Source organism: Carassius gibelio, chromosome A5 (assembly GCF_023724105.1).
Source record: "Carassius gibelio isolate Cgi1373 ecotype wild population from Czech Republic chromosome A5, carGib1.2-hapl.c, whole genome shotgun sequence".
NCBI lineage: Eukaryota > Metazoa > Chordata > Actinopteri > Cypriniformes > Cyprinidae > Carassius > Carassius gibelio.
The window spans coordinates 6,381,905-6,408,476 of NC_068375.1; the positions used below are offsets into that span (position 1 = coordinate 6,381,905).

At 37.8% G+C, this 26,572-nt stretch overlaps 1 protein-coding gene across 5 annotated transcripts in view; it reads right to left on the reverse strand.

Annotated features, from left to right (window-relative positions):
• LOC127989788 (regulator of G-protein signaling 3) overlaps positions 1–26,572 on the reverse strand; it is a 63,829-nt gene that overhangs the window by 10,642 nt on the left and 26,615 nt on the right. For 2 of the 5 annotated variants that reach the window (XM_052591449.1, XM_052591450.1), the window contains exon 3: positions 7,762–7,832. The exons of 1 other annotated variant lie outside the window; for it this stretch is intronic. In XM_052591449.1, the coding sequence (XP_052447409.1) occupies positions 7,762–7,832 (71 nt within the window). Of the gene's footprint in view, positions 1–2,296; positions 2,400–7,761; positions 7,833–7,926; positions 8,043–26,572 lie in introns of those variants that run through there. 2 more of the 5 variants (XM_052591454.1, XM_052591452.1) reach the window with 2 other exon arrangements.

Consider the following 26,572-nt stretch of genomic DNA (forward strand, 5'->3'; position numbering starts at 1 on the left):
TATTTTTTTATTTTTTTCATGAGCCACTTACAACTTCTCTGCATTTACACTACACAGCCTTAACTTGAAGAACGCTTAACAGGGCTAATGTATTAGACAGTAATATTAAAGTCCAAACTGCACACACTTTGTAAATCATACTATGTATAGAAAAGCAGATGAATCCAAAATATAAATGCAATGAGTTTAATTTATTGACAAAACTCATAGAAACATTTTAATCAAGTTTCATCCTTGTATCAAAATAACGAATTAGTACCGATTCTTCACGACAGTGATTATATACACAGATCCACTATAACCATCTAGCGGTTAATGGTTAGCATTTAGCGGTTCTGTGTCCTAATCTGTCCTTGTATATTTTTTTTTTCTCATTAAAACCAAATGTGTTCATCAGTGATAGTATAACAAGAGCAGAGGCATGTTTTTGCATGCATTTTATTTTGTGATTTCAAACAAACAGAGAGTCTCCAAAACAGTCAGGAATAGACTGAAGCACTTGTCTTTGCACAAGTTGCTCTCACTGATAACAGCGGCAATGATTTCAAAAGCAACACATTTCAGTGCCAGATCGCCTCTTATTTCACACAAACTAACAAAATGAATACTCCTCTAATCAACTAGGTATCTTTCATTCGTTACTTTCAAAAACATGCAACTCACATTAAGGGGAATATCTGATCTGTCTGCTATCACGGCAGGCACACATGCGATTCTTATCAGATTTATTTCCACATATGATGAGCCCTGAAACTGATCGGGAAAAAATCCACGGAATCCATGTGCTTTTTCCCTACATCTTCATTGGCCATTTCTGATCTGTCCCACACAGGAGGAGAAAATCTAAATTGGTCCACTTGAACCATGCAGTGTAAATGCGGCCTAAAGCTGACTGCATTGCTTGAGCGAGGCAGCAGACAAGCGTCTATCATTCTTGAGAGATCGTGACCCCTCATTTAGGGCTAATTATCAAGCAGAAGCAGCTGCTCCCGTGCCTCCTGTAATCTCTCAGCAGGAAGGACACGCCCTCACTGGAATTGATCAAATTAGGATGCTCCTCTGGGCCTGTCGACAGACATTTCCCCACGGCCAGCCCTGCAGGGTTAGCCAGAGATAGAGGAGGAGAGGAGATGGCTGCAAGCCACAATTATCTCCAGGCTTTGCCAATTCCCTTTCTGCCCGGCTCATATTATTGCCCATAATAGAGCTCAGCACTATTCCAGGCCGTGAAACCAGGACACTTGCCCTGGGAAAGACATTTCGGATGTGACAGCTATTGTGATGACTCGCAGTAAGACTTCAGTTTAAAACAGATGTCCATCCAACAGGAGTCCTGTTTCTGGATTCTGCACCAAAACACTGGTTAAGCTATGAATGATGTATTTGTTCAAGCAATGTGTTTTTGTACATCTGCGCTCGTTACCTGGTTTGTAAATGTCACTTTAATGTCACCTTTTGCTCAGTGCATTATTGAAGACCATTTCACAGACTTCACAACTAAAAACTAAGAAATGTTGGACTATAGTCATATGGAATTTTATCACATTAAGTCACAAAAGTTTTCTTGAAACTCCATGTTATTTATTTATTTTATGTATTATTATGTTTTGTCACTCTCATAAAAAAATCACTTTAACACACACACACAACAAACATATTACTGATATCTTTCATTATTATCTATGATAATATTAATTAAAAATGAGTTTTTATTACTTAAGTGATACAAAAATATTCAATAAAGTCGGTATAAATATGTATAAATTATGCATAAATATTTTACCATTGTAATAGTGTATTAATGTCATTTTCATGATTTTCTCATTAAAATGAAGTGAACTATATTTTGTGTGCATAGATAGATAGATAGATAGATAGATAGATAGATAGATAGATAGATAGATAGACAGATAGACAGATAGATAGATAGATAGATAGATAGATAGATAGATAGATAGATAGATAGATAGATAGATAGAACATAAGGAAAGAAAACATTCAAGTTTACCGTCAGATTTAAACCAAGACAAAATGGTAAAGACACTTTCATGTAAATAAGTTTCAACATAAACAGTCCAAAGCAGAACCTCCAAATATCAAAAGAAAGAGAAGCTGAAACATCACGTGAAGCCCTCCCAAACGCCCTGTCAGACAAACCACAGGAGACGTCAACTCCAGTCACCCTCATCTTCTCCCTCTTCTAAAGTATTTCTGACCTCCCTCCTTCCCTCATCTCATTACTGAGAGAACTCTCCGAGCGCCAGAGGAGACACTTATAGGAGCGTTTGGTCCCTACCTTTCAAGGTACCTCTCAGAGAAATCCACCATTGTGTGTAATGTGTGTGAGGAGTGCAAAAGCAAGGTGCTGGGACCATCACATTCCTCCAACCGCACACAGCTTCTGTGTCTTTATATAGCACAAGATCTCATGGAGGAAGAACTAGTGTGAGCCAATCACAGTCCAGATCTCCACTACCCCAGACTGCTGTACTGTGTGTCAGTGTGTTTACAGCACACTCACTCTTCCACATACAGTCTGTCCGTCTACATCTAGTTGACAGCTTTTCTATGAATATTAATTGTTTCTGTTAAATTGATTTCAATGTTCAAGTGAACGTTTTAGGTGGTGTTGAGTGATCGCCATTTTGTATTTATTTATTTCTTTGTTTGCTCTCACTAGTTCATTTCAAATAAACGTGGTATCACATCTGTCTCTCTCTCTTTCAAATAAAGGTGTTATATATATAAGTAGTGTACATGGCATTAGAGTGCATGTTATGGATCATTGAGACTATTCACGATCACACTGAGTAGCTTTCACCAGATGCCCATTAATTTCATCTCTGTTGAATTTGTCTTTGAATGGAAATGCTCATAATGTGGTAATGAGGTGACAGGCACTTCAGACACCACACCTGGGAACCGTGCTCGAAAGCTGATGTTGACAGTGAAGGTCTGCAGATGCATCCTGTAACGTGAAAGCAGCTGTGTCCTGGACCCTTGGGTGAGCCACAGCTCAGCTGTTTTCAGATCAGTTGAACATGCAGACTCTCTTTCACCAGAGGTCTGCAGTAATACTGATCTCAGATGAGCACCAGTGTCTGCTTTCCGTGTCTAGTCTGCTGTTAGAGCCAAACCAGGTGCAGCTGCTATCATGTGAACTGATCTCTGATCTTTAGATCAAACTTGAAAACGCTTCTAGCAACTTAAGATCAATTTCACACACCACTGCGTTCTCAAGTGTGTCCTTTTTTGTAACTTGAAACAAACAGGGGAGAGCGAGATTGTTGTAAAATGCGGTGAGTTGTAACACCTTTGTATTTTATTCACTTATTTATTTATAAAATAAATGAAAAGAAGTTGAATGAAGTTTGTTTATTTATTTACATGCATTACTCCATTCTGACGGTAGAAGCACTACAGCATCTCTGTGTTCAAATATAAAGGATTTACAGGACAAAAGTTTTAAGTAGAACAAAAAGTGTACATTTGTTTCTGTAATTCAGTTGGATTTGTGTGCAGGTTAGTGCATGTTAAACGAATCCGCATATTCATATTTCTCCAAAATGTTGCATGGCTAAAAATGAACTGAATACATTTGTCTGTGTGCTCCATCCTTTCAGAGCACATCTTTCTACTCTTTAGTGACCACAAGCAATTTGAGTGATCTGAGTGCATTACTAAATTGAGTGTCAGCACTTTCATATTTCCCTGCATATGCCACAGATATTAGCTGCTCAGCGAGACCTTGACCTGATCTTTCATTAAAAATGTTAGAGATATACAGCTAATAAAATGAGACCACTAGTGAACTCATATTTGCAAAGGGTCTGCTAAGCTTGGAAGATGATACCAGCTTCCCCCATATTCCGTAGGTAAATACACTGTCTATCCTGCTTCACATGAGCAACTGAATGCTGGATTTCACAAACATTACAGCAGGAAGTGACTGTAAAAACATATTTATGATATTATAAGTCACTGTAGAATCGCAACGGTTGCTGAGATGTCATACAAACTGTAAAAGATGTAAATTCAACCCTAGTGATGTCATTCCTCCAAATGAGGCTCACTTTCACATACATTTCACAACAGAGTGCTGCCCACATTCCACGCTCACTATAACAGCATGTCTGTAATTGCATATGCTGCATTGTGGGCATTCACTGAGTCCTGTAGAAAAATGAAAGTGTGTGTGTGTGTGTGTGTGTGTGTATGTGCTCTTGTTTTTATATCATATCAGGACACAACTCTGTATAATGACATGGGTATGACACAGGTATTACAAGGAGAGGGTGACTTATGAGGACATAACCCATGTCCCCATTTTTCAAAACGCTTATAAATCATACAGAATGAGATTTTTTGAGAAAGTAAAAATGCACAAAGTTTCCTGTGAGGGTTAGGGTTAGGTGTAGGGTTGGTGTAGGGCCATAGAATATACAGTTTGTACAGTATAAAAACCATTACACCTATGGGATGAACCCACTTTTCACAAAAACAAACGTGTGTGTGTGTGTGTGTGTGTGTGTGGACTCACATAGGCCATTTTGTTGTGTATCTAAAGAGTCCAGGAAAGGAACAACAGTGGCAACAAAATATTTTAAATAAACGCCTCTCTGAACTGATATGTGATAGGAAAAGGGAGAAGCATTGCATCAGATTAAGGCAAATTCAAGTCGGTCGACTGTCAAAAGCTAGATCCATTGTTGCTAGTCTCTGTTACTGTCCCAATTGCCAAGTTGGTTTCTTTTGTAATGCTGTCTGGATCAATCAAACAATAAAAGTGAAAAAAAAAAAAAGTGAAGTGACATTCAGCCAAGTATGGTGACCCATGCTCAGAATTTGTGCTCTGCATTTAACCCATCCGAAATGCACACACACAGAGCAGTGAACACACACACACACACTGTGAGCACACACCCGGAGCAGTGGGCAGCCATTTATGCTGCGGCGCCCAGGGAGCAGTTGGGGGTTCGATGCCTTGCTCAAGGGCACCTAAGTCATGGTATTGAAGGTGGAGAGAGAACTGTACATGCACTCCCCCCACCCACAATTCCGTCCAGCCCGAGACTAGAACTCACAACCCTTCGATTGGGAGTCCAACCCTCTAACCATTAGGCCACGACTTCCCAGTAGTTGGTGGAGTTAGTGTAAATAACATTTGCCAACCAGCTATTTGCAAACTGACATTACGTAAAAGAAAGGATAATTGAATACAAATCGGGGTTTATTACTACACTGCAGACTATGCTTTTGAGTTTGTTTTCTATGAATTTGGTTAACTGGTTAATCTGTGATTTTTACATCCTCTGTCGGGACACAGCTTATTTTACAGGTGAACTCCGATACGCAGTGGAAGATGAAACTTCTTCACATTGAGTTTGTGTTTCCAATCTCCCACTTTCACATGTGTATGAATGGAAGTGAATTCAGTGCAAAGTCTAGTGTTACTGTGACTTAATGCAGCTGAAACAACAGAACTGGAACAGCTGCTAACTAATAGTGTGTGTGTGTGTGTGTGTGTGTGTGTAAAATAACCCTCTCCCACAACATGAATTACTTGCACTGAGATCTAATGTCCTTCTGATTTAAATAATATGGCCAGTTAGTTTATGTCCAAGATTCAACCATTACAACATTTTGAGAGAGAGTAGAGATATTCTAAACAAGTCAGTGGAATATTACGTTTTAATCCCTCTAGTCTAACGGATCTGGGAAAGCAGCGGCTAGTAAAGATGCCAGATCATTTCACCACAGATCAAGATCTGCACGGCTAATAAAATGGTGTCAATGCTCTAAACACTTCTCTTTGTGTCTGTTTAAATTCAATTCTAAGTGAAAAACACTGTTAAAAAGAAATACATTTATAGACACATTTCAGCAAATTCTAAATTCAAGATGATTCATGTTAATGACAAAAAAAAAAAAAAAAAAAATATATATATATATATATATATATGTATGTATGTATGTATTCTTTAACTGTATTTGCTTTTGTATGTACAAAAATCTGGGTTAAGTAACATTTTTTATTTGTTATTTTGAATATATATATATATATATATATATATATATATATATATATATATATATATATATATACATATACTTCTATTTAGAAATTCAATTCATCAAAAGTAACAGTAAGGAATTTTCTAATAAATGTTTACTTTCTACTTATCAAAGAAACCTGAAAAAAACAAAAAAACAAAACATAAGCAGCACAACCGTTTTCAACATTGCTGAAAATTCAGCTTTGATCACAGCAAATAATTACTTTTTACAATATACTGTATTAAAGCAAAAAAGGCTCGGGTCCCTCCCCTGCTGAAGTCTGATGTTAAAGTTAAAGGCTTTTGGAAATAATTAATTCAAAAAATTATGTCTGTATATGACATGATACATTTTTAAATATCTATCTATGAGATTCACCATATCATAACACATTCTCTCTCTTGCTCTCTCTCTCTCTCAGGCACGCCACACACTCACACCCTGACACAGCTGCTTCAACACTAACTGCAGCAAGGTTACTGAAACCACTCCTTCCTTCTTTGCGTGAACATTTGGGCGGCATTACACAAATATTTCCACATAGTGACGTAGACATGTGGGGGCATGTTTGAACAAGCCGTTTAAGGGTCGTTGCAGTCTTAACTTTGATAAAGAATATCTCTTTGGATTTGAGACTTTAGTCTTTGCAACTTCAGGGATCTTATCTATCAATCATCTTGTAACACGCCAAAGAGAAAGGAACACTTGAAATCACATCATATGACCCCTTTAATATAATCCAAGAGACACTTCAGCACGATTCACACCTCGTGATACAAAGGCTCAGATTAACTGTTTGATAAGTTTAACATAGTATCACTCAGGATGGGACACACACACACACACACACACACACACGCATACACACACACACACACACACAAGCTCATAACCAACATAACCAACATGGAACTAAGAATGTGAATCAACTCAAAAATAGAGTTTAACAGCATGTTTCTAAACTAGTAACACAATACAGAGCACACACAAATAGAGTGTTCATTTTTAAACTATATTTGAAGGATGCATGCAATTCTACCTTAAAATTAGCCAAATTAGGTAAAAGATAGCGTGCCCTTCATTCATTCATTTCCAATTCAAACCCCTAGCCATTCTAAATCCTGACTATAATCATTCTGATTTCATGATGTGGTGTTATTGTCTTGAGTCTATGAAAGATCAATACTGATTCAGCCTCAAAAACAATGAAGCAACATTAAATGAAAGGTAAAATACTGAAGTAGAAAGACTGAAATTCAATTTTCTTTTATTTGCAACTTTGAAAAAGAAAAAAAATGTATCTGTTAATATTATTTAACTGACCTCGGCTAACATGAACTTAAATGAACAGCTGCTTTTTATTTAGTAACATTACCAAAGATATTGTAACAAATGTATTGCTTATTGTAAGTTACTGAATTGACTAAATTAGACAACATTAAATGTTAACAAATGAGACCTCTTTAAAAAGAGAAATCATTTCAGGGTCTAGCCTTGCATTTGCCATTGTTGCGTCACAAAACTAGTGGAAACTGAACTAGGCTGAAAGAACTAAGGAAGAACTGAAGAACAACTATTAGATTTTTCTGAGAATCCTTAGCTATTTCAAAACATCACATTAGATGACAAAATAAGAAACTTGTGGAGACTGCTAACGCTCTCCAACATTAGTGACAAACATGAGAAATTGGGAATGGGACTTACAGGTTTTTGGATTTCTTCTTCTTGGTCCCGTCAGGACCCTCTTCACAGCTGCATTCGGAGCCGGCGCTCAGCTGTGGAGAGACCAACAGTCGGCATCATCCAGCAAGGAAACAATGCAGAATTCCAGTTCCACAAGTAGCTAAACCAAGACAAGTTAATCCTCACCGCCTGGTACAGGCCATAGCTCTACACTGTGTGTGTGAGAGACCCTGGTCGCTGTAATCCTCCACAGCGAGTGTGTGAGACTGTGTGTGAATGTGATAGACTCACTTGGCCTCCAGCCATGCCCAGATTAAAACAAGGGGCTCAGACCGTGGAGTCACATTACACTTCCTGTCCTCAGAGGGATATAATAGGAGGAATGGACTGAGGGGAAAACAGGGGGAGGGGAGGGGGCTGTCAGTCTGAAGGGTTGAGACAACTTTGTATGTAAAAGAATTAGCCATTGTGTGTAGGTCACATATTGACCCATGGTCTGGCTGTGGCCGTTCAAGGCATAGAACTCTCATGTTGCGACTGGACAATAAACAGCTTTTCTTGGCTCTCTTTGTTAGACAAATATTTCCCCTTCTGTATATCATGTTTTGTATCGCATCTGAGCTCCCTCAGGATTAGTCACACCTCTGAAAATTAGGCCATCTTGTGCAAAAGCATTGTTTCAACAATCTCTTGTGACACTGGCACAACTATAAGAAATATTGCTGTCTTTCTTTTGTCTTCTTCTTCTTTTTTATTTTATTTAAATTGTAAGGTCATATTTTGTATATTTGTACAACACTTTTTTTGTAGCGTGTTTGAAACTAGACCTGGGTTCATGCAAAATCTAATGTCGGAATGAAACTGAAGGATTTACAGTTATTTTTCTTCCTCTTCCTCTTCTTCTTCTTCTTCTTCTTCTTTATTGTGTTGTACATCCAAGTGCAACAGATTATTTGAACAAAAACAAAAGCAAAATAATAATAATAATAATAATAATAATAAACAGTAGGCTTTTGACTGTTGATTGGGAAAAAAAATATGGGTGTAACAACCAAAAATGGAAGGAATGGAAACATATGTGGAGTTTAAGAGGATTAATAGCATTAATAACTTGACTGGGCATAACTGAGTTGTCTTAAATTTAACAAACTCCAGAACTTAGAGGTCACATGGGTATACAGTTATCAGAACCCACCCATAATCTCAAGGGGTCAGAAAGGTTAACTGTGGCATCACAATAAAGCAACTAATCTTAGGACCTTGAATGTGGGAAGCAGAAAACCAAGACTCCCAAAGGAGCCATTTCTGTAAGCTCTGATGCCAAGAGCTGGAGAGCTGAGTTATAGATGATTGATCTTTTTTTTCCCCTCTCTTTACCTCTCAATTGTAAAATAATTTTCATGTACTATTGACTTTATAGTAAAACATTGCAATAAAAGAGATTCACACAATATGACATTTTACATAAATGTCACAGTATAATCACTCTAAACTGCCGGAGAATGCATGAAAAAAAAAAAAAACACCTGCACAGATACAGTGGCATGCGAAATTTGTGCATCCCTGGTTTATTTATTTGTTCATTTATCTATTTATTATTATGAATAGTTAAGTGAGTAGATTATGAACCACTGTCCAACAGATATATAGATCTATAAAGATGAATCGGTCTTTTCAACTTCTTAAGAACTGATTGTGGACTTCAGGTAGAGACAGCAGCAGCCCTATACTCCTCTTATGATCAGCGGGACCTCTGTGGAGAGGGTGAGCAGCTTCAAGTACCTTGGTGTAAACATCTCGGAGGACCTCACTTGGACTACTCACATTCAAACACAGGTCAATAAAGCCAGGCAAAGACTGTACCATCTGTGACAGCTGAGGAAATTCAGGGTCTCACCAGCAATCCTGAAAACTTTCTATTCTGGGGCTATAGAAAGTGTATTGACTCAGTGTATCTCAGTGTGGTATGGGAACAGCTCCAGTCAAGACTGCAAAGCCCTGCAGAGAGTTGTGCGCTTAGCTGAGCGCATTTCAGGGTCTGCTCTCCCCTCTCTGCAGGACATCTACCTCAAACGCTGCAGAAGTAGAGCTGCAAAAATCATCAAAGACTCCATCCACCCCAGTAATCATATTTTCACTTTGCTGCCATCTGGTAAGCGCTTCCGTAGCCTGATGGCAAAAACTGAGAGACTCAGGAGGAGTTTCTTCCCCCAGGCCATCAGGCTCTTAAACTCTAAACCAGCTTCTTAACATCCTCATGCCTCCACTTAATGTTCACTTTATCTTTTTACTCACTACCTCACATAGACACACTGACAGTGTCGCCCTGTTTTGCACATTTGCTTCTTGTACATTCCTGGGTATCTTAATATTTAAGACTACAGTAAAATGCATATATGCACATTGTACATCCCTGTACATCTTAATATTTAAGACTACAGTTTACATTCATGCACATTATTTTGCGTGCTATATTTAATTCTACAATATACATTTTTTATATTTTATTCTTATATTTTTATTGTTTACTTTTATTTCGTTCTAACATAGCTTTATTTATGTATATTTTCATCTGTGTTGTTTTCTTTAATAATTGCACTGTCCATGGAGCGGACCTGACTCACATTTCACTGCTGGTTATATATGCTATATATAATTTTGTATGTCACGAATAAAAATCTTGCATTTTGAATCTTGAAGAAAGAGTAGTGCATTGTTTTTAAATAATACAGTGTCAGAGTAAAATAAATTAATTAATAAAAACGAATTGTGCCTCATGCAGAAGACTTGAGCTATCAGATAACCTTTACCAAGGTCTCAGACATTAGCTTGTTAGATCTAAAGCTTGATCACAATCATTGTTAGAAAAGGCCAGCTGATGCAAATTTCAGTTTTATAAACACTCTGCCTTCTCAAAAGTTCCAACAATCAAAAGCCACGGGTTCCTCTAAGCAGTAATTTCCTCAGTTCGTAATGTAATTAAGAAATGGCAGTAAACAGGAATGGTGGAGGTCAAGCTGAGGTCTGGAAGAACAAGAACACTTTCAGAAAGAACTGCGTGCAAGATTGCTAAAAATGCATTTTAAAACTTGTGTTTGACTGCTTCAAGAAGACTCTGAAGTGCACTGCACAAATATCATATCACATCAATAACATGATTATTGGCATAAAATAAAAATTTAGCATTTTGACCCAAACAGTGTATTTTTGGCTATTGCTACAAATATAACCCAGAGACTTAAAGGAATGGTTCACTTTCAAATTATATTTTGATACGTTTTAGCTTAGCTCAAGGGCATCCAAGATGTAGGTGTCTTTGTTTCCGCAGTAGTTCCCATTTTTATATTTTTAGGTCAAACCGTTCTTGTCTGTGACTCATATAATGGAGGTCTATGGTCACCACCTCAAAGAGCATGCACATTAAACAATTAAACAACAATTACACATTAAACAATTCCCCATCATACATTGATGACCTAAGACACGAAACGAGCGGTTTGTGTAAGAAAACGAAGATAATTTTTATTGTTTTTACCTCTTGTACACAACCACATCCAACTGCTCTGAGGGAGCACGTGCTTCCTGTTGTCGTGTGATGTTTGCGCGTGCTCTGGCTTAGTCTGCGCAAGCGCGGAAAGCCCCGGAAGTTATCTCTCGTGCGTGTATGAGGTAAGCTAAAACATACCAAAATTTTATTTGAAAGTGAACTATCCCTTTAAGGCTTGTTTTGTGCTCCAGGGTCACATTTCCAAGCTGTGATACTTGCCAAAGGTGGGGGGTTTATTTTACCTCATACTGTACCTTTTGAAAACAGGGCATCTTCTAGTTGCTTAGCTAATCATAACATAAATTTATACCAGGGGTACCATGTCTGAAGTTTAAGAGTTATAGTTCACAAAATCAAGTTTTACACTATGCCTTTCAAAGCTTATTCAATCTTGGCGCATCCCAGCAGAGGAAGGTTTTCCTGCATTTCCACATTTTGGTTGTCCCACATATCTATCATTTGGCTTCAGTAGACTACTAACATGGCACAAGTCATATGGATCAATGAAACATCAGGGTGATACTTCTTAAATAACGATGAAGAAAAAAATTAAAAGAATGAAATTATTGTAAAGAAAAACTTTTGTATTTTGACAATATTTTATTATTAGTTATTAGAGAAGGTAAAAAGTTCTTATTTGAAAAACTTAAGAAAAGTTAGCACACAAAGGAGTATAATCACAGAGTGCTTTTAATATTCCACAGGAGAGAATCGGCACCACCAAACACAAATCCAAATGATAATAGACAAAAGCACCAGTGGAAAACACAGAACTTAAAGGCTTAGTTCACCCAATAATCAAAATTATGTCATTAATAACTGACCCTCTTGTAGTGCCAAACCCGTGAGACTTCCATTTATCTTTGGAACACAGTTTAAAATATTTTTGATTTAGTCCGAGAGCTCTCAGTCCCTCCATTAAAACTGTGTGCACGGTATACTGTCCATGTCCAGAAAGGTAATAAATACATCTTCAAAGTAGTCCATGTGACATCAGAGTGTCAGTTAGAATTTTTTGAAGCATCGAAAATAAATTTTGATCCAAAAATAGCAAAAACTACGACTCAGCTAACCTAGAGTTTCTCATGGTTAAATGTAGAACTTTTTATCTGCCACGGGAGTTCACTTCCACCATAATAACAACCACAGTCTATATTCCACTGGATGCTAATGCCAAGCTTGCTTTGAACGAACTTCATGCAGCCATTAGTAAACAACAGACTGCTCACCCGGAGGCTGCTTTTATTGTCGCGGATGATTTTAATCACTGCAAATTAAAAACAGTGCTCCCCAAATTTCACCAGCATGTTTCCTGCCACACTAGAGGAGACAAAACTTTGGACAAACACAAACATTAATGGAGCTTACATCGCGACCCCCTTCCCCCACCTCGGACAGTCTGATCACCTTTCTTTGTTTCTCACCCCTAAGTTTTCACCCCTCATCAACCGTGTGAAGCCATCAGTGAGGACCATGAAAGTGTTGCCAACTGGAGCAGACTCTTTACTTCAAGACAGGTTTCAACACACTGACTGGAGTATGTTTGCTTCTCAGGCTTCCTGTGGCTCTCACACGAACATAGATATCTACACCTCCTCTGTACTGGATCACATCAACTCCACCATTGACAGTGTTACAACAGAAAAACATACAACAACATACCCTAATAAGAAGCCATGGATGAACAAGGAGGTGCGACTTCTGCTGAAAGCCCGCAACACTGCCTTTAGGTCAGATGACGCTCAGGCCTACAGTAAATCCAGGGCTAACCTGAAAAGGGGCATCAAAAAGGCCAAGTACTGCTACAAGCTGAAGGTAGAGGAACACTTTTCCAACTCTGACCCCCGACTCATGTGGCAGGGCATCCAGATCATCAGTGACTACAAGTCAAGCAACTCCACTCCAACGGTCACGGACGTCTCCTTCCTTAACGAGCTAAATGACTTTTATGCTCGCTTCAACAGTGACAGCAAGGAAATGGCCACCAAAATTACACACTCAGCAGACCACCAACCTCTCAAACTCACCTCCACAGATGTCCACACTGCACTGAGCCGGATCAATGCACGCAAGGCTGCTGGCCCTGATGGCATTCCTGGACGTGTGCTTGGGGCATGTGCAGAGCAGCTTGCAGGGGTCTTCACAGACATTTTCAACCTGTCCCTCACCCAAGCAACTGTGCCAACATGTTTCAAGTCCACATCCATTGTGCCAGTACAGAAACACTCCTCCCCAACGTGCCTGAATAGCCGCATTTCCACTGTCGGGCCAGTGCGAGCCAGGGCTTAAAGCGGGCAGGGCAGGGCTCATAGCCTCGGACCAGTAGCACCGAGGCCAGAATAGCGCAGGGTTTCCACAGTCAGGGCCTGAAGCTCTGCTGCGTCACTAAAACACGTCCTTTACACGCCTCTCAGAACAACGTCATGCAACCTCATAATTTCAGCAACAAAGAGAAGTTATCAGAAAACTAATAAGAAATAAATCACTGGAACATGCACAATCACAAAACGAACATGATAAAAGTGGCCGTTTGTTTGCATGCATTGTTAAATATTCAAATTCAAAAGCATCGATGTTCTTCTACTATAGAATAAGTGATACATTGATCATATTGATTTAACTTATCAGGACTCAAAATTAATCACACATAAATACACTTATTTCTATTTTATTTATTTATTTTTAACGCTTATGAAAATAGCCTGCTTATTAAGTCGAGTCTTTCTGTTTATTTGTAGCCACAGTAGCCATCACATTAAGAAAGAATGATAATATCTCTATTTTTATAAAAGCTCCCGAACAAAAACATTATTAGTATATTTTTTATGATAGGCAACGTGGAGCTAAACTCTCGAGACGAGGCTTGTGACGGATAGTATAAGTGTAAATAATTACAAGATTGTGATAGAGAATAAGAAGCTGAGTCATCTGATTTCTTCAAGTGGTCATATTTACATAGTCTTTTACATCGCTTAAAATATTTCTGCCTTGTTTACGTGATTATACTCCACATCGGATCAAGTTATTTCAAACACTCTCTGCTGATTGAAAGTGAGTTTTGAGCTCAACTTATTTTAAAGTGTTTAATGCTGGTGTTATAGCTGTTAGCTTTCTGAAATGATCCGCAGGGCAGACACTCTATATTTTTATAAAAGCTCCCGAACAAAAATTTTATTTTATTATATTTTATTATATTATATTATAATATTATAACTTATTATATTTTGATGATATATGCTACGTGAAGCTAAACTCTCGAGTCAAGACTTATGACAGATAAAATATGTTAAATAAATACACAATTGTGATAGAGAATAAGAAGCTGACGTCTGATCTCTCCTGGTTGCATTTACCATGTTTACTATGGTAACGTTATTAATGTTTAGCGTGCATAATCTTTTACATCGCTTATAAAGATTTCTGCCTTGTTTAGTGATAATCTACATCGGATCAAGTTATTTCAAACACTTGCTGCTGAGTAGCTAAGAGTGATTTTTGAACTCCACTGATTTTAAAAAGTCTTTAATGCTAAAGTTATATCGCTCTTATCTTTCTGTAATGATAACACTCTCCAGACACGGAGAAACTCCACCTTCGTTCATAACCCCTCCTCTAGCCCCAGCTGGCCCGCTTTGGCCCAAGGTTTTCGTCGGGCCAAAAAACCCTGGCCGTTGGCCCCGAGGAAGCCCCAGCGAGGCACGATCAAGCCCCGGAAGTGACAGTGGAAACGCGAAAGACTGCCTCCCACTCACACTGGACCCACACCAATTTGCCTACCGCAGAAATAGGAGCACAGAGGATGCAGTATGCACGTATGTTAGGATGTTGTTTGTTGACTTCAGTTCAGCATTTAACACCGTCATTCCCTCCAAGCTGACCACAAAACTTGGAGACCTGGACATTTACACCTCCCTCTGCAACTGGATTATGGACTTTTTGACCAACAGGCCTCAGCATGTTCAGGCCACACCCACTCCACCACCATCACACTTAACACTGGCGTACCACAGGGCTGTGTGCTGAGCCCATTCCTCTACTCCCTTTACACCCACGACTGCAAGCCTGTGCATGGATCCAACTCCATCATTAAGTTTGCAGACGACACCACGGTGATTGGCCTCATCACAGACAATGATGAGACTGCCTACAGGAAAGAGGTACAGCACCTGGCCACATGGTGCACTGACAATAACCTGCTCCTTAACACCAATAAGACCAAGGAGCTCAGTGTGGACTTCATGAAGAAGAAAGGAAGCACGCATGACCCCATCCACATTAACGGGATGGTTGTTGAACGTGTCTCCAGCTTCAAGTTCCTGGGAACCACCATCTCGGAGGAACTGTCCTGGGCCACAAACACCTCCAGCCTGGTCAAGAAGACTCACCAGCGCCTTTTCTTCCTCAGGACACTGAAGAAGAACCAGCTGTCTTCATCCTTCCTGGTTAACCTTATTATATTTTAATAACACGCACACCTGTGTGCGATTGAGAGCATCCTGACCAGTTGCATCACAGTCTGGTATGGGAACTGCTCAGTTGCTGACCGCAAGGCACTGCAGAGGGTGGTGAAAACTGCCCAACGCATCACAGGGACACCACTTCCTGCTCTTGAGGACATCCAGAGGAAACGCTGTCTACGACGAGCTCGCAGTATTCTCAAGGACTCCTCTCACCCTGACCATGGACTGTTTAACCACCCTCTTCAGGAGCCTCCGGACAAGGACCACAACATACAGGAACAGCTTTTTCCCTAAAGCTGTCTCCTTGCTGAACTCTGCCCTCTGACACCCCTCAACATCCCCCACACCACACATAGACTCCTCCCCCTCTTCAACACTCTGATTTATTTATTTATTTATTCACATCAAGCAAAAAACAGTAACTTGTTATTACTTGCACTTCTGTCTGTTCATACAGGAACATTGAATAATCCATTTGCACACTGAAATATTTTCTATGCACTTTACTGTCCATTGCAATAGTGTAATTATGTTCATATGTTCATAGTTCTGCCTATAGTGTACAAACACTTTAACATAATCCATCTGTACAGTATGTTCATAGTACACCTATCTGTATATCATGCTAATAGTATTTAAAGTCTGTAAATTATGTCCATAATACTTATCTGTATAGTTATTGTACATATTATAGACCTTGTATATTCTGTACTTACTGCTTATTGCACTTCTGGTTAGATGCTAACTGCATTTCGTTGCCTTGTACATACATGTGCAGTGACAATAAAGTTAAATCTAATCTAATCTAATCATTGTCTTCTCTTCCGTGTCTGTTGTGTAGTGTAGTTATATCCGGTTCGCGAACGAATCATTTGATGTAACCGGATCTTGAACCAGTTCACCAGTTCATGTGTTACAATGAATAACAATGTAACATTTTTTAAACCAAATTTTGTTCTTCAAAAAAGTATTTTAAACCTTAAATGAAGATACTTTACTTATATGTAATGTGCTTTCTATGGATTTAAAATCTTTTTTCTAAATTTCTTTTGATTCGGACATCTTAATGTCTTTGACTTGAATAGAAGAAATAGAACAATTCTTAAATTTCTAAGAACTTGGTGCTTTTATATGCTTTTCTTTATAGAGGACACATTAACATCACTGATTCAACATATACTTTCTTGTCTTAACATTTATTTTGGAGTAAATGGTAGCAAAATTAAATTTAGTTCATGGGGTAAACTATTTCTTCAGTGCCCTGGACTCTGTCCAAAGTAGCGGTGATTCAGAAACCAGAGAAAACATTAATGTGCTTTAAAGCGAGCTGCTCAGCTATGCTTCAGGAGGATTTCCCTACAGTTAATGTACGAAATGCTGTTTCTTCAATAAAAAGAGCCCACTAAAATGTCAAGTAAAACATCAGAATGCTACTGATGTAAATCCACACACACATAAAATTACTTTAGAGGAAGTCTTTTAGTGTGTGAAAAGCAGGCTTCTATAAAACAGTCACATAAAGCCTTCAGGTGAACCACAGATGTAACAATATTTACCCTATAGTGTTTCTCAACAGGATGTGTATGAACCTAGTGTTTCTCAACAGGATGTTTATAAATTGTTTATGGGGAAGTCGTGGCCTAGTGTTTAGAGAGTTTGACTCCTAGTGGTTGTGGGCTTGACTCTCAGGCCAGCAGTACCACGACTGAGGTGCCCTTGAACAAGGCACCGAACCCCCAACTGCTCCCCGGGTGCCGCAGCATACTGTGAATGGCTGCCCACTGCTCTGGGTCTGTGCTCACAGTGTGTGTGTGTGTGTGTGTGTTCACTGCTGTGTGTGCACTTTGGATGGATTAAATGCAGAGCATAACTTCTGACCATGGGTCACCATGCTTGGCTGTATGTCACTTTCAAATTATGCTTCCATCACCTATCAAGTAAGATCATGCCAATTTTTTTTTTAAAATATATTGTTTCAAAACATTTTTACAGAAAACCGTTCTCGGGCTATGCAGTGAGCAAGCTAAATACATCTGTGGCAGTAAATGAATAAATAATCTCTGTAAGATTGTCATATATATATATATATATGAAGATTAAAAACTTATAAGGATAATGTTTGATTTATAGTTTTTGGAGTCCATCCTAAATGAAGAGGTCGATGTAGGCTGTGGTGGGTGAAGTGTTCCTCACACTCTGGCTAGTATAGACTGTAGTGTCAGATTGCTATGTAAACAGTTCATCACACAGTTTATGTTGCTATAACTGTTTTTTTATGTTTATTTATTCCAGAGCAAGTGGGCCATATTCTTGACTTTGGTGAAGTGTATGTTTTGGCACACTAAAGGGTGGCCATAGTTATGTTCCAATACAGAGGAACCACTGAACGTCACTGATTTATTCATCAGCAGGACTGCTTTTGCTTTTTGGTCGCCAGGTCATTGCTTATCAGCTGCTCTGAGTGCTTTTAACCCACGGATCTGCAATTGCTAGAGTGATCTGGGTGGTTGCTTTGGCATTACTTAAAACCCTAACGCAATAATAATACTGCAGGCATCAATGGTATGATCTTTGCAAACTTCAATAATACTTTCATACTGTATGAAACGGTCAGTGATGATGGAACTATATCATTAATATCCATTGTGTGTCCTCTGCACATATGTGAAAAGGAAGTATGCTTAACTGCATTGAATGTGCACTTTTAGTGTACTTCAAACCTTATATATGTATATATTTTAAGTGTAATTAAAAAGAAGACACTTTCATGACTACATTTTAAATCTTTTTTTTTTGTTTAAATGTTTTGTGATGCTTTACAGAAGTGCACCTATTTTGATCTGCAAAATACTTTTAACTGTAATGTGTCATTCAATATTGCATTTAAAGCTGATGCATTTACATTTACATTTAATATATCTTAAATGTACTAAATGCAACTATATCATTACAAATATGTAATTTCAAATATATTAACAGTATTAAAATTACAATAGAATTTCTATATGGTTAAAAAAAATAATCATAGTTTACCATAAATGTTTATCAGTACATTCAGCTGTACACTAACCATATTCTGAAGACAATAGTATTAATTATGAAATTATATATAAAATATATGCACTAATATTAAAAATAAAAATGATCTGAAGTTAATAATAATTGCATGTACACTGTTATATATTTTAGACACAAACAACATGCAATAGTTACAGTATATTAAAAATATATATATATATATATATATATATATATAAATAAAAGCATTGTTTTTTAAAAGCAAGCTCCATTTTCACCAGGACAGTTAAGTCTTTAACATCAGCTTTGTCAATATTAAGATTAGCTGAATACTGTTGACACTGTAAAAGACTCTGAATCCCAGTCTGTGGGAAAACACTGTTGGCTCATATCTTCCTGTGTATACCACAAAACACATGCTCAAACCCTCCATCTGAATCTCTCCCAGCGTGAGCCGGGCTTGTGTACTGGCCCTGAGCTAAAAATAACCTACCCACATGGGCCGCACCACAGAGAAAGAAAGAGAGGGAAAAATCAGGACAAAAAAGGGAGGGAAATCTGTTTGGAAACGTATCTAGAAAGCTAGATTTAAGAAATTAAAAACAGAAGACAGAAACGTTGAAGAGTCACTGGTAAGAGCAGGTGCTCATGGATGTCCCAGTGCTTCAATCAATATACAGGCTAAACTGCTGACACGCTGAACAGCCAATCAGTGAAACACAGACAGAGCTAGCATGATTCCCTTTCTTCATCATTATGATCATTGTGAACAATAGGTGTTTTTCCACACAATTGTGGAAGCTCATTTTAGAACTGTAACAGAATTACTGTAAAACTATAACACACTGAGGACATAGGAATGCAATAACTTTTTTTAAATTAGCTGACATGTATGTGGCATAATATAACTGTAACGCCTGAAATGAATGCGCCAACAGTGAAGCTGATTTAAGCAAAAATAAAGCACAACTCAATAAGTTTGTGCATGTTCTTCATTTTTTTGCCTTGTTTTGCAAAAATACACTTTTAAACCACAAGCTAATAATGAATGCTTTCACTAGGTTTGAAGGACAACTGCAGTGCTCGATTAGGTAGGCTACATCAGTTGTACTGACCTATTATACTCTTCACAAATGCCAGGGTGAAAACAGACAGATGAATTGATTGTGCGAGCACCTATAAACCAATCTGAGCCTGGATTGCAGTCACATGTAGCCATGCATGTAATTACATACAGTAGCCTTTATAATCCAGCTGCATTAGTTATTTATCCAGGGATGAATTATTACTATTATTGCTCGCTCATTCCATTATGCATTTATTCTTTTCTTTCTAGACTGTAAGAGTTCCTGCACTTTTTAGCAGCCATGGTTTTGGAAATATAAAGATAAAAAATATGATTGCTATGTATATAGTAACAATATACTTATATGTACAGTATTGCAAAACAAGCATATATATATATATATATATATATATATATATATATATATATATATATATATATCCACAGCACTCCAGTCCATCAGTTAACATCTAGTGTAGTGAAAAGCTGTGTTGTAAGAAACAAATCAATAATTTAGGTCATTTTAACTTTAAACCACTGGTGCTGATTCTGTGCATATTTCTCTCCTTTTTCATTATGGATAGAGGATGGATTTGTTTCCTACAGACATGCAGCTTTTCACTACACAAGATGCTGACAGATGGACTGGAGTGCTGTGGACTCTCATTCTGACGGCACCCATTCACTGCAGAACATTCATTGGTGAGACAGTGATGAAATGCTAAATTTCTCCAAATATGTTTCCATGAAGAAAAACAAACAAACTCATCTACACCTTGGATGGCCCAAGGGGTAGTAAATTTATAGCTGATTTAAATTTTTGGGCTGGGCTTTTTCCTCTAAACATTACTATTTTAAAATAATGATTATTTTTATTATTATTATAATGTAAAAATATTGGGCTTCAACAAAGCATATATCATTAATAAACAACCTCAAAGCTCACAGTAAGTCTGTCTTTAATTGTTCATAAGTTATTATTAAAAATAAATTCCCCTGGATTTTCACTTGCACAACCCAACTGTAACAATCTAGTCACTAACATCTTTTATCAATCCTTTTATCCTCCCATGTAATTCCAAAGATTCGCCTCTGGCTCTATTTGCCAAATCTATGGGGGAAAGATAATTGAAAACAGTCTTTATTATTGCAGATTTTGACAGTATCCAACACAGAGGTCAACCATGCTATTTCTTTCTGGGCAACCACAGTCTCTGCAGACCTAATTTTCCTTCACATTATGTTATTATTATTTCCCTCCTCTCTTTGTAACTTCTATGTTTCCAAATTACCTCTCCTGTTTATTCTGCATTGGTTACTGTGAGTGCTCAGGATTTGAGTTTCCTTGCATTGTGCTGGTTGTGGGTGAGACTGATGTGGATAAGAACCCTAAGGGCATGGCTGCACTCCTGAGGGCTCCCTTTCACAATGGAGAGGGACATAGCTCAAGAAAGACAGGAAGTGAACAGGCCTAGCAGAGCTAGAAATAAGAACCTGTCGTAGAAGCTAGCAGGTGTCATGTGCATCCAAATACACTAAACCAAAGCACACACACAACAACTCACACGTTCATGTGCACATCTGTCAGATTCACTGGTTGCTACTAGATTTTTTTCATGTGTCAATGTAAATTGATCTCTGGGTATTCTGGTCAGATGAATAGTCAGGAAAAACAGGTTTTAAAAAGAGATTAGACTTACATTGAAGGTGTGATCACAAAGAGAGTTTTCACACCGGCAGTTTAGTCTGAAAAAAGCACGGTTTGCATAAAAACAAGTATTGTGAAAGCTGTCGTGCTGGGGATAATAACTGTAAGCTGCCTTCTCCTCTACATCTGCTGAATTAAGATATTTCGAAAGTTGCAGAAAAGGCCTGTCCACTATAAAGCTGAAAGAGGACAACAAAAAAGTAAATGTGAGATGAAAACTACAGCAAACCACGGCAAACGTTTCACATGACCTTCTGCAGTGCCTAAAGTTTGTGACCGACTGTTAGTTTGTTTTGTTGTTGTTGTTGTCCTTTTTCACTTTTGGAGTGTGAGGGCCTTTTTTGCAATTTCTTGCCTACAAGGACTATTGTGGCTTATTCATCTAGGGACAGATTTACTAACAACTTACGTCAATGCAATCAAAAATTGATGTGTTCAGTGTAATAAACACCTTAGAAAGGTCAAGTCACATTTCATGGACATAATCGAGACATTTCAATATCAGAAATTTAGCTTGAGGGCAAAAGATTTACCAGCACAGATTTTGACCAACAGAAAGCTACTTGGTTTGAAAGTGACTTCTCTATGAGATGTGCTTCATACATTGCTACATTACTGACAATGGACTTTTTGCCTGTTCAATTTTGCTGTCCACACCTACAGTAAAAGCACAGCTCCCATCAACAAGCCACATGATCTGAAGTAGTCTGGGATGAGCTATGCACACATTTTAATAATTGGTAAATGTCAGTTACACTTAATTGTGATGGTCCCCTTTAGATATTCTGCTAACAATAAGCCAATTTTCAACTACTGTACATGAGAACAAACTCTCAGTAGTCATTAGAGTATTAGTAGACTGTTTAGGTTAGGGTTAGTAGAATAAGTTGGCATGCTTTTTCAAGTTATGCACTGTAAAATATGTGCTGGGGAACCATCAAAATAAAGTGTTAGCAGATATTAAGCAGACAATCTGCTAATCCTCTAATGACTGCTAGCTGACATTGAGTTGCAACGATACTTATAGTCGACAGAATGTCTAAATGAGACCATCAAAATAAAATGTTATCTTAGTTTCAGTCCACAGCCCTAATTATTAATAATAGTGATGCCTCAAGTACCATGTAATCAACAACAATAGTAACAACAAGTGCTGAAGCTGGGAATGATGAATGTGTATGTGTGTGTGTGTGTATTAACTTTCAGCTTTCCTGCTGTTATTGATCTCTGTTAAAGCAGAACATAGTCACTTCCTGACTGTGTGGTGGCATCCTGTGATGAAGGATGTTTGTGAATATTGTGCTGTGTGGCTCACCATCCTCTAGACTTCCTCTCTCAAGACTAAATGGGTCATAATCCAGCAGGGATGTGTTGCTAAGTGCTCCAGCTTTTGAAAATCATTTAGACATTCATTGAATAGCCATCAGCACAGCCCTGAATCACTGTCAATGACTTTACATTGAAATCGTAGCATTCCTGGAGATCAAGCCAATGCCTCGGGTTTGTGTTTCTCAAAGAAACACAGAATGTTCATTTAGATTCATTTAGACACTTTTATTCAAATAAAAAATATTATCACAAGCAATTTCTGGTAGAAGAGCCAACAATAGAGCTGGAAAAGAAGAATGAAGGCCTCGTGAAAGCCCAAAAGCATGTGAATAATTTTGTCTTCCTATCAGACACACTGAAACTAAGACTCCATCAATTTGAGCAGAGGTGGCTGGTGTCATGACATCTCAGGGTTAAACATGCTGACCTCTACATGGTGAATACTCAGACACAGACATACATAGATATAGACCAAAGACACGCAAAACACAGAAGAAGAGCAGATGCACTAATGAATCGAGGGTAATTCACCCAAAACTCAAAATTATGTCTTTTTGTCTTTTGTCTGCAAACGGAAAAATCTGAGAAGATTTTTTATTTTTATTTTTATTTTATTTTTTTTTGGGGGGGGGGGGGGGTAAACTATCCCTTTAAGGAACAAACTTGTAAATTTTTAAAAACACCCAATAAATCCCCCCTCTTCACACTTTAAAGCACAGTTCCATGCCAGCCAGAGGTTTTGAAACAATGACAACAGAGCCCAATGACTTACGGTAATTGGCTGTTACACGGTGGGTTTACAGTCACTTGTACTGCATCACTGGCTTGCTGTAGAGTGAGCTGAAGCACTGCCTCCGTCAGAACAGTCACACTGGCACCAGCTCTGCTATGGCAACCACAGCGGGGTAAAACACATAGCGGCAAATCACCCTGTGTCTATGACGACTGATGGGCTACAGTGAATTAACGTCAGCTGCTGACTCTTGCAGCTTTTCCAGTAATATACTCAATAATGCAACAAGCAGATGAATAGTAGGACGAGCACAATGTTGCTGAAAAATGGCCTGCCCAATGCACTGTTACAAAAAACAATAGAGATAGCTGGTGGGTAGAGTGTCATTGACATCACTGAACATGTCTTAGTTTGACTTTGCACTATGGCAAAAGTGTTTGTAGATTATAACCAGTGTTGAAAAAAGTTACTTTTAAAGGTAATGCATTACAATATTGCGTTAGTTTTTTTTTTATTGCATTACTTAATTATTTATTGTAAAAAGTAATCCATTACGTTACTTTTGCATTAGTTTTTACATTAAGAATTTTTGTGTTCTGTAGTTGCAGGTTTGCATAATGAGTTTAATATACTGATGATGAAACTTTGTTAAAGTGAGATGAGTAAATTCCCATTTAGTCTAGAACTATAGTAACATCATGTTCACACAACACCTCTGCACTCACTCCTGATTTTTCTCAACATGGCAACCAGAGGGCTGTGAGTCAATACATTGAAAACTCAAATAGTTTCTTCTAAAAGTAATGCATTTACTAGTTACATAAAAAAACTCATGTTACTTAAGGCAGTCAACACTGGCCAAGACATAGTATTGTATAAGTAACTGTGTAAAAATGAGTATTTATTAATCAGTTACTGCCTCTAGTGTTCATTCAGCTGGGAACTGCACCCCTCTCATAATTATTAATACAAAAATAAAGTGACTGATTTGAGAGTTGTGCATACTTGGTAGACATTTGCATGCTAGGTACATCGGATTTTTTTTTTTTCAATGCTCTGTTTTTGCATTTTTAAAGCAGTGCCAGTATTAATTTTGTAGTTATTATAAGCATAAAGGAATGGTGACATACATACAGTACAAATGTAACTGGCATGACTCTGCAATATGCAATACATTTATTTCAATGATACTAGGGATACACCTGAATGTTCTGCAACCAAAATTATTTGGCGCTGAAAAAAATAAAAAAAAAATTTTATATCTATCTATCTATCTATCTATCTATCTATCTATCTATCTATCTATCTATCTATCTATATCTATATAAATATATATATATATATATATATATATATGTATATATGTATGTATGTATGTATGTATGTGTATATATATATATATATATATATATATATATATATATATGTATATGTGTATGTGTGTGTGTGTGTGTATATAAAGCACTTTCGGTATTTGGCCGAATAAGTGAAATGACGGAATCAAATTTACCGAACAATTTTGATTATGCGATAAAATAGCAAGTAGAGTCAGAGGCGCACATGCTTTAAATGCAGAAAGCATGTCGGCAGTGTGGAAACATTTTTTGTGTCAGAGAAAGACGCAAAAAATGGCAGACACTGTTCTGCTGAATTGTCTAGAGGGGGTACATCTGCAAAAACATACAACATGACAAGTTGAATTTATCATTAAAAATCAAGACACACAGCAGAGTACAGAAAAGATATGGCGGCAGCAGCAGCGAAAAGGAAATGTCCTGCTCAACGTCCTATCACATCTGTAATCCAGAAGTCACAAACCACATTCAACAACATATAAAAACAAAATAATCATAGTCATTTTATGAACAAATGCGAAATCAGGACATTTACATTGTAGTAATATTTCACAAAGTGTTTTTACCTCAATTTTTTATCAAATAAATGCAGCCATTAGGGATGTAAAAAAAAAAAAGTAAAATAAAACAACATTTGGCACTCTCACAGTTTGAATGAGATGCATTTGTAATGGCACCAACATTTTTATTGTACTCAGAATAGTTCAAATTTACCACAACTGAGTATATTTAACCCATCTTTAGTTCAGTTTAAGATGCCAATTTCAATAGTATTTGTCTTTTACAGCCATCTGTTTCCTGCTGGGAGGGCAAATGATATTTGGTTCTCACATTTAAAACAGCTGGGTATGCAGACACATCTATCATGTATCACAACCCGTGCTAACTCTCAAGGCGCCAAATCCTGCTGTTTGGCCAAGTGTTTTGTGTGTGTGACTATACAGATTTCAAAAGAGCCTTGTAGAGACTTTATTGAGATGTGGCTAAAACCGTAAGCTCATTGCTTTCAATGAAAAGTTTTTGCTAAAGATCCATAGATTAATTTGAAGGCCTAAACTAAATAAGAGCTATCATATCTTGCTATCTAGCAGCTGAGCTTATTTCCTGACCCACATGTGTAGTTAGATAATACTAGATATGAATAGTTAATTTGTATAGATTTAAATACTTTCAATTAAACTGTAAATCTGTGAATCTGAGCTTTTTGGGGCTATTTTGCTTGATAAGTATGTTCTGTACACAGCTGACCTAGGCCACCAACCAAAAAATGTGCAACGAATAGTTAAATACAAGCTGATTTTGTGTCAAAGTCCGATAGATCCCCACAAGCCTGCTGCAAAAGTACAACGTGAATATCAGTCAAACAAACTGGCAGAGATCCTTAAGAGTGGATTAATTTTTTTTTCTATGTGCTGTAAATGTTCTTCTGTCTTATAAAAGCAATGAGCATTAAAGCATGCCAGACATTAATACGTTTATGGGTGCGTTCGGACGAGGGCCCAGACACCCCTGGGCGCCGCCATTGGCTAGCGGACCCCCACCTGCTGTTAACATTCAATTGACTCCCATTCATTTTGGCTTCACTTTGACAGCGAATAACTTTACATCTGATGTGT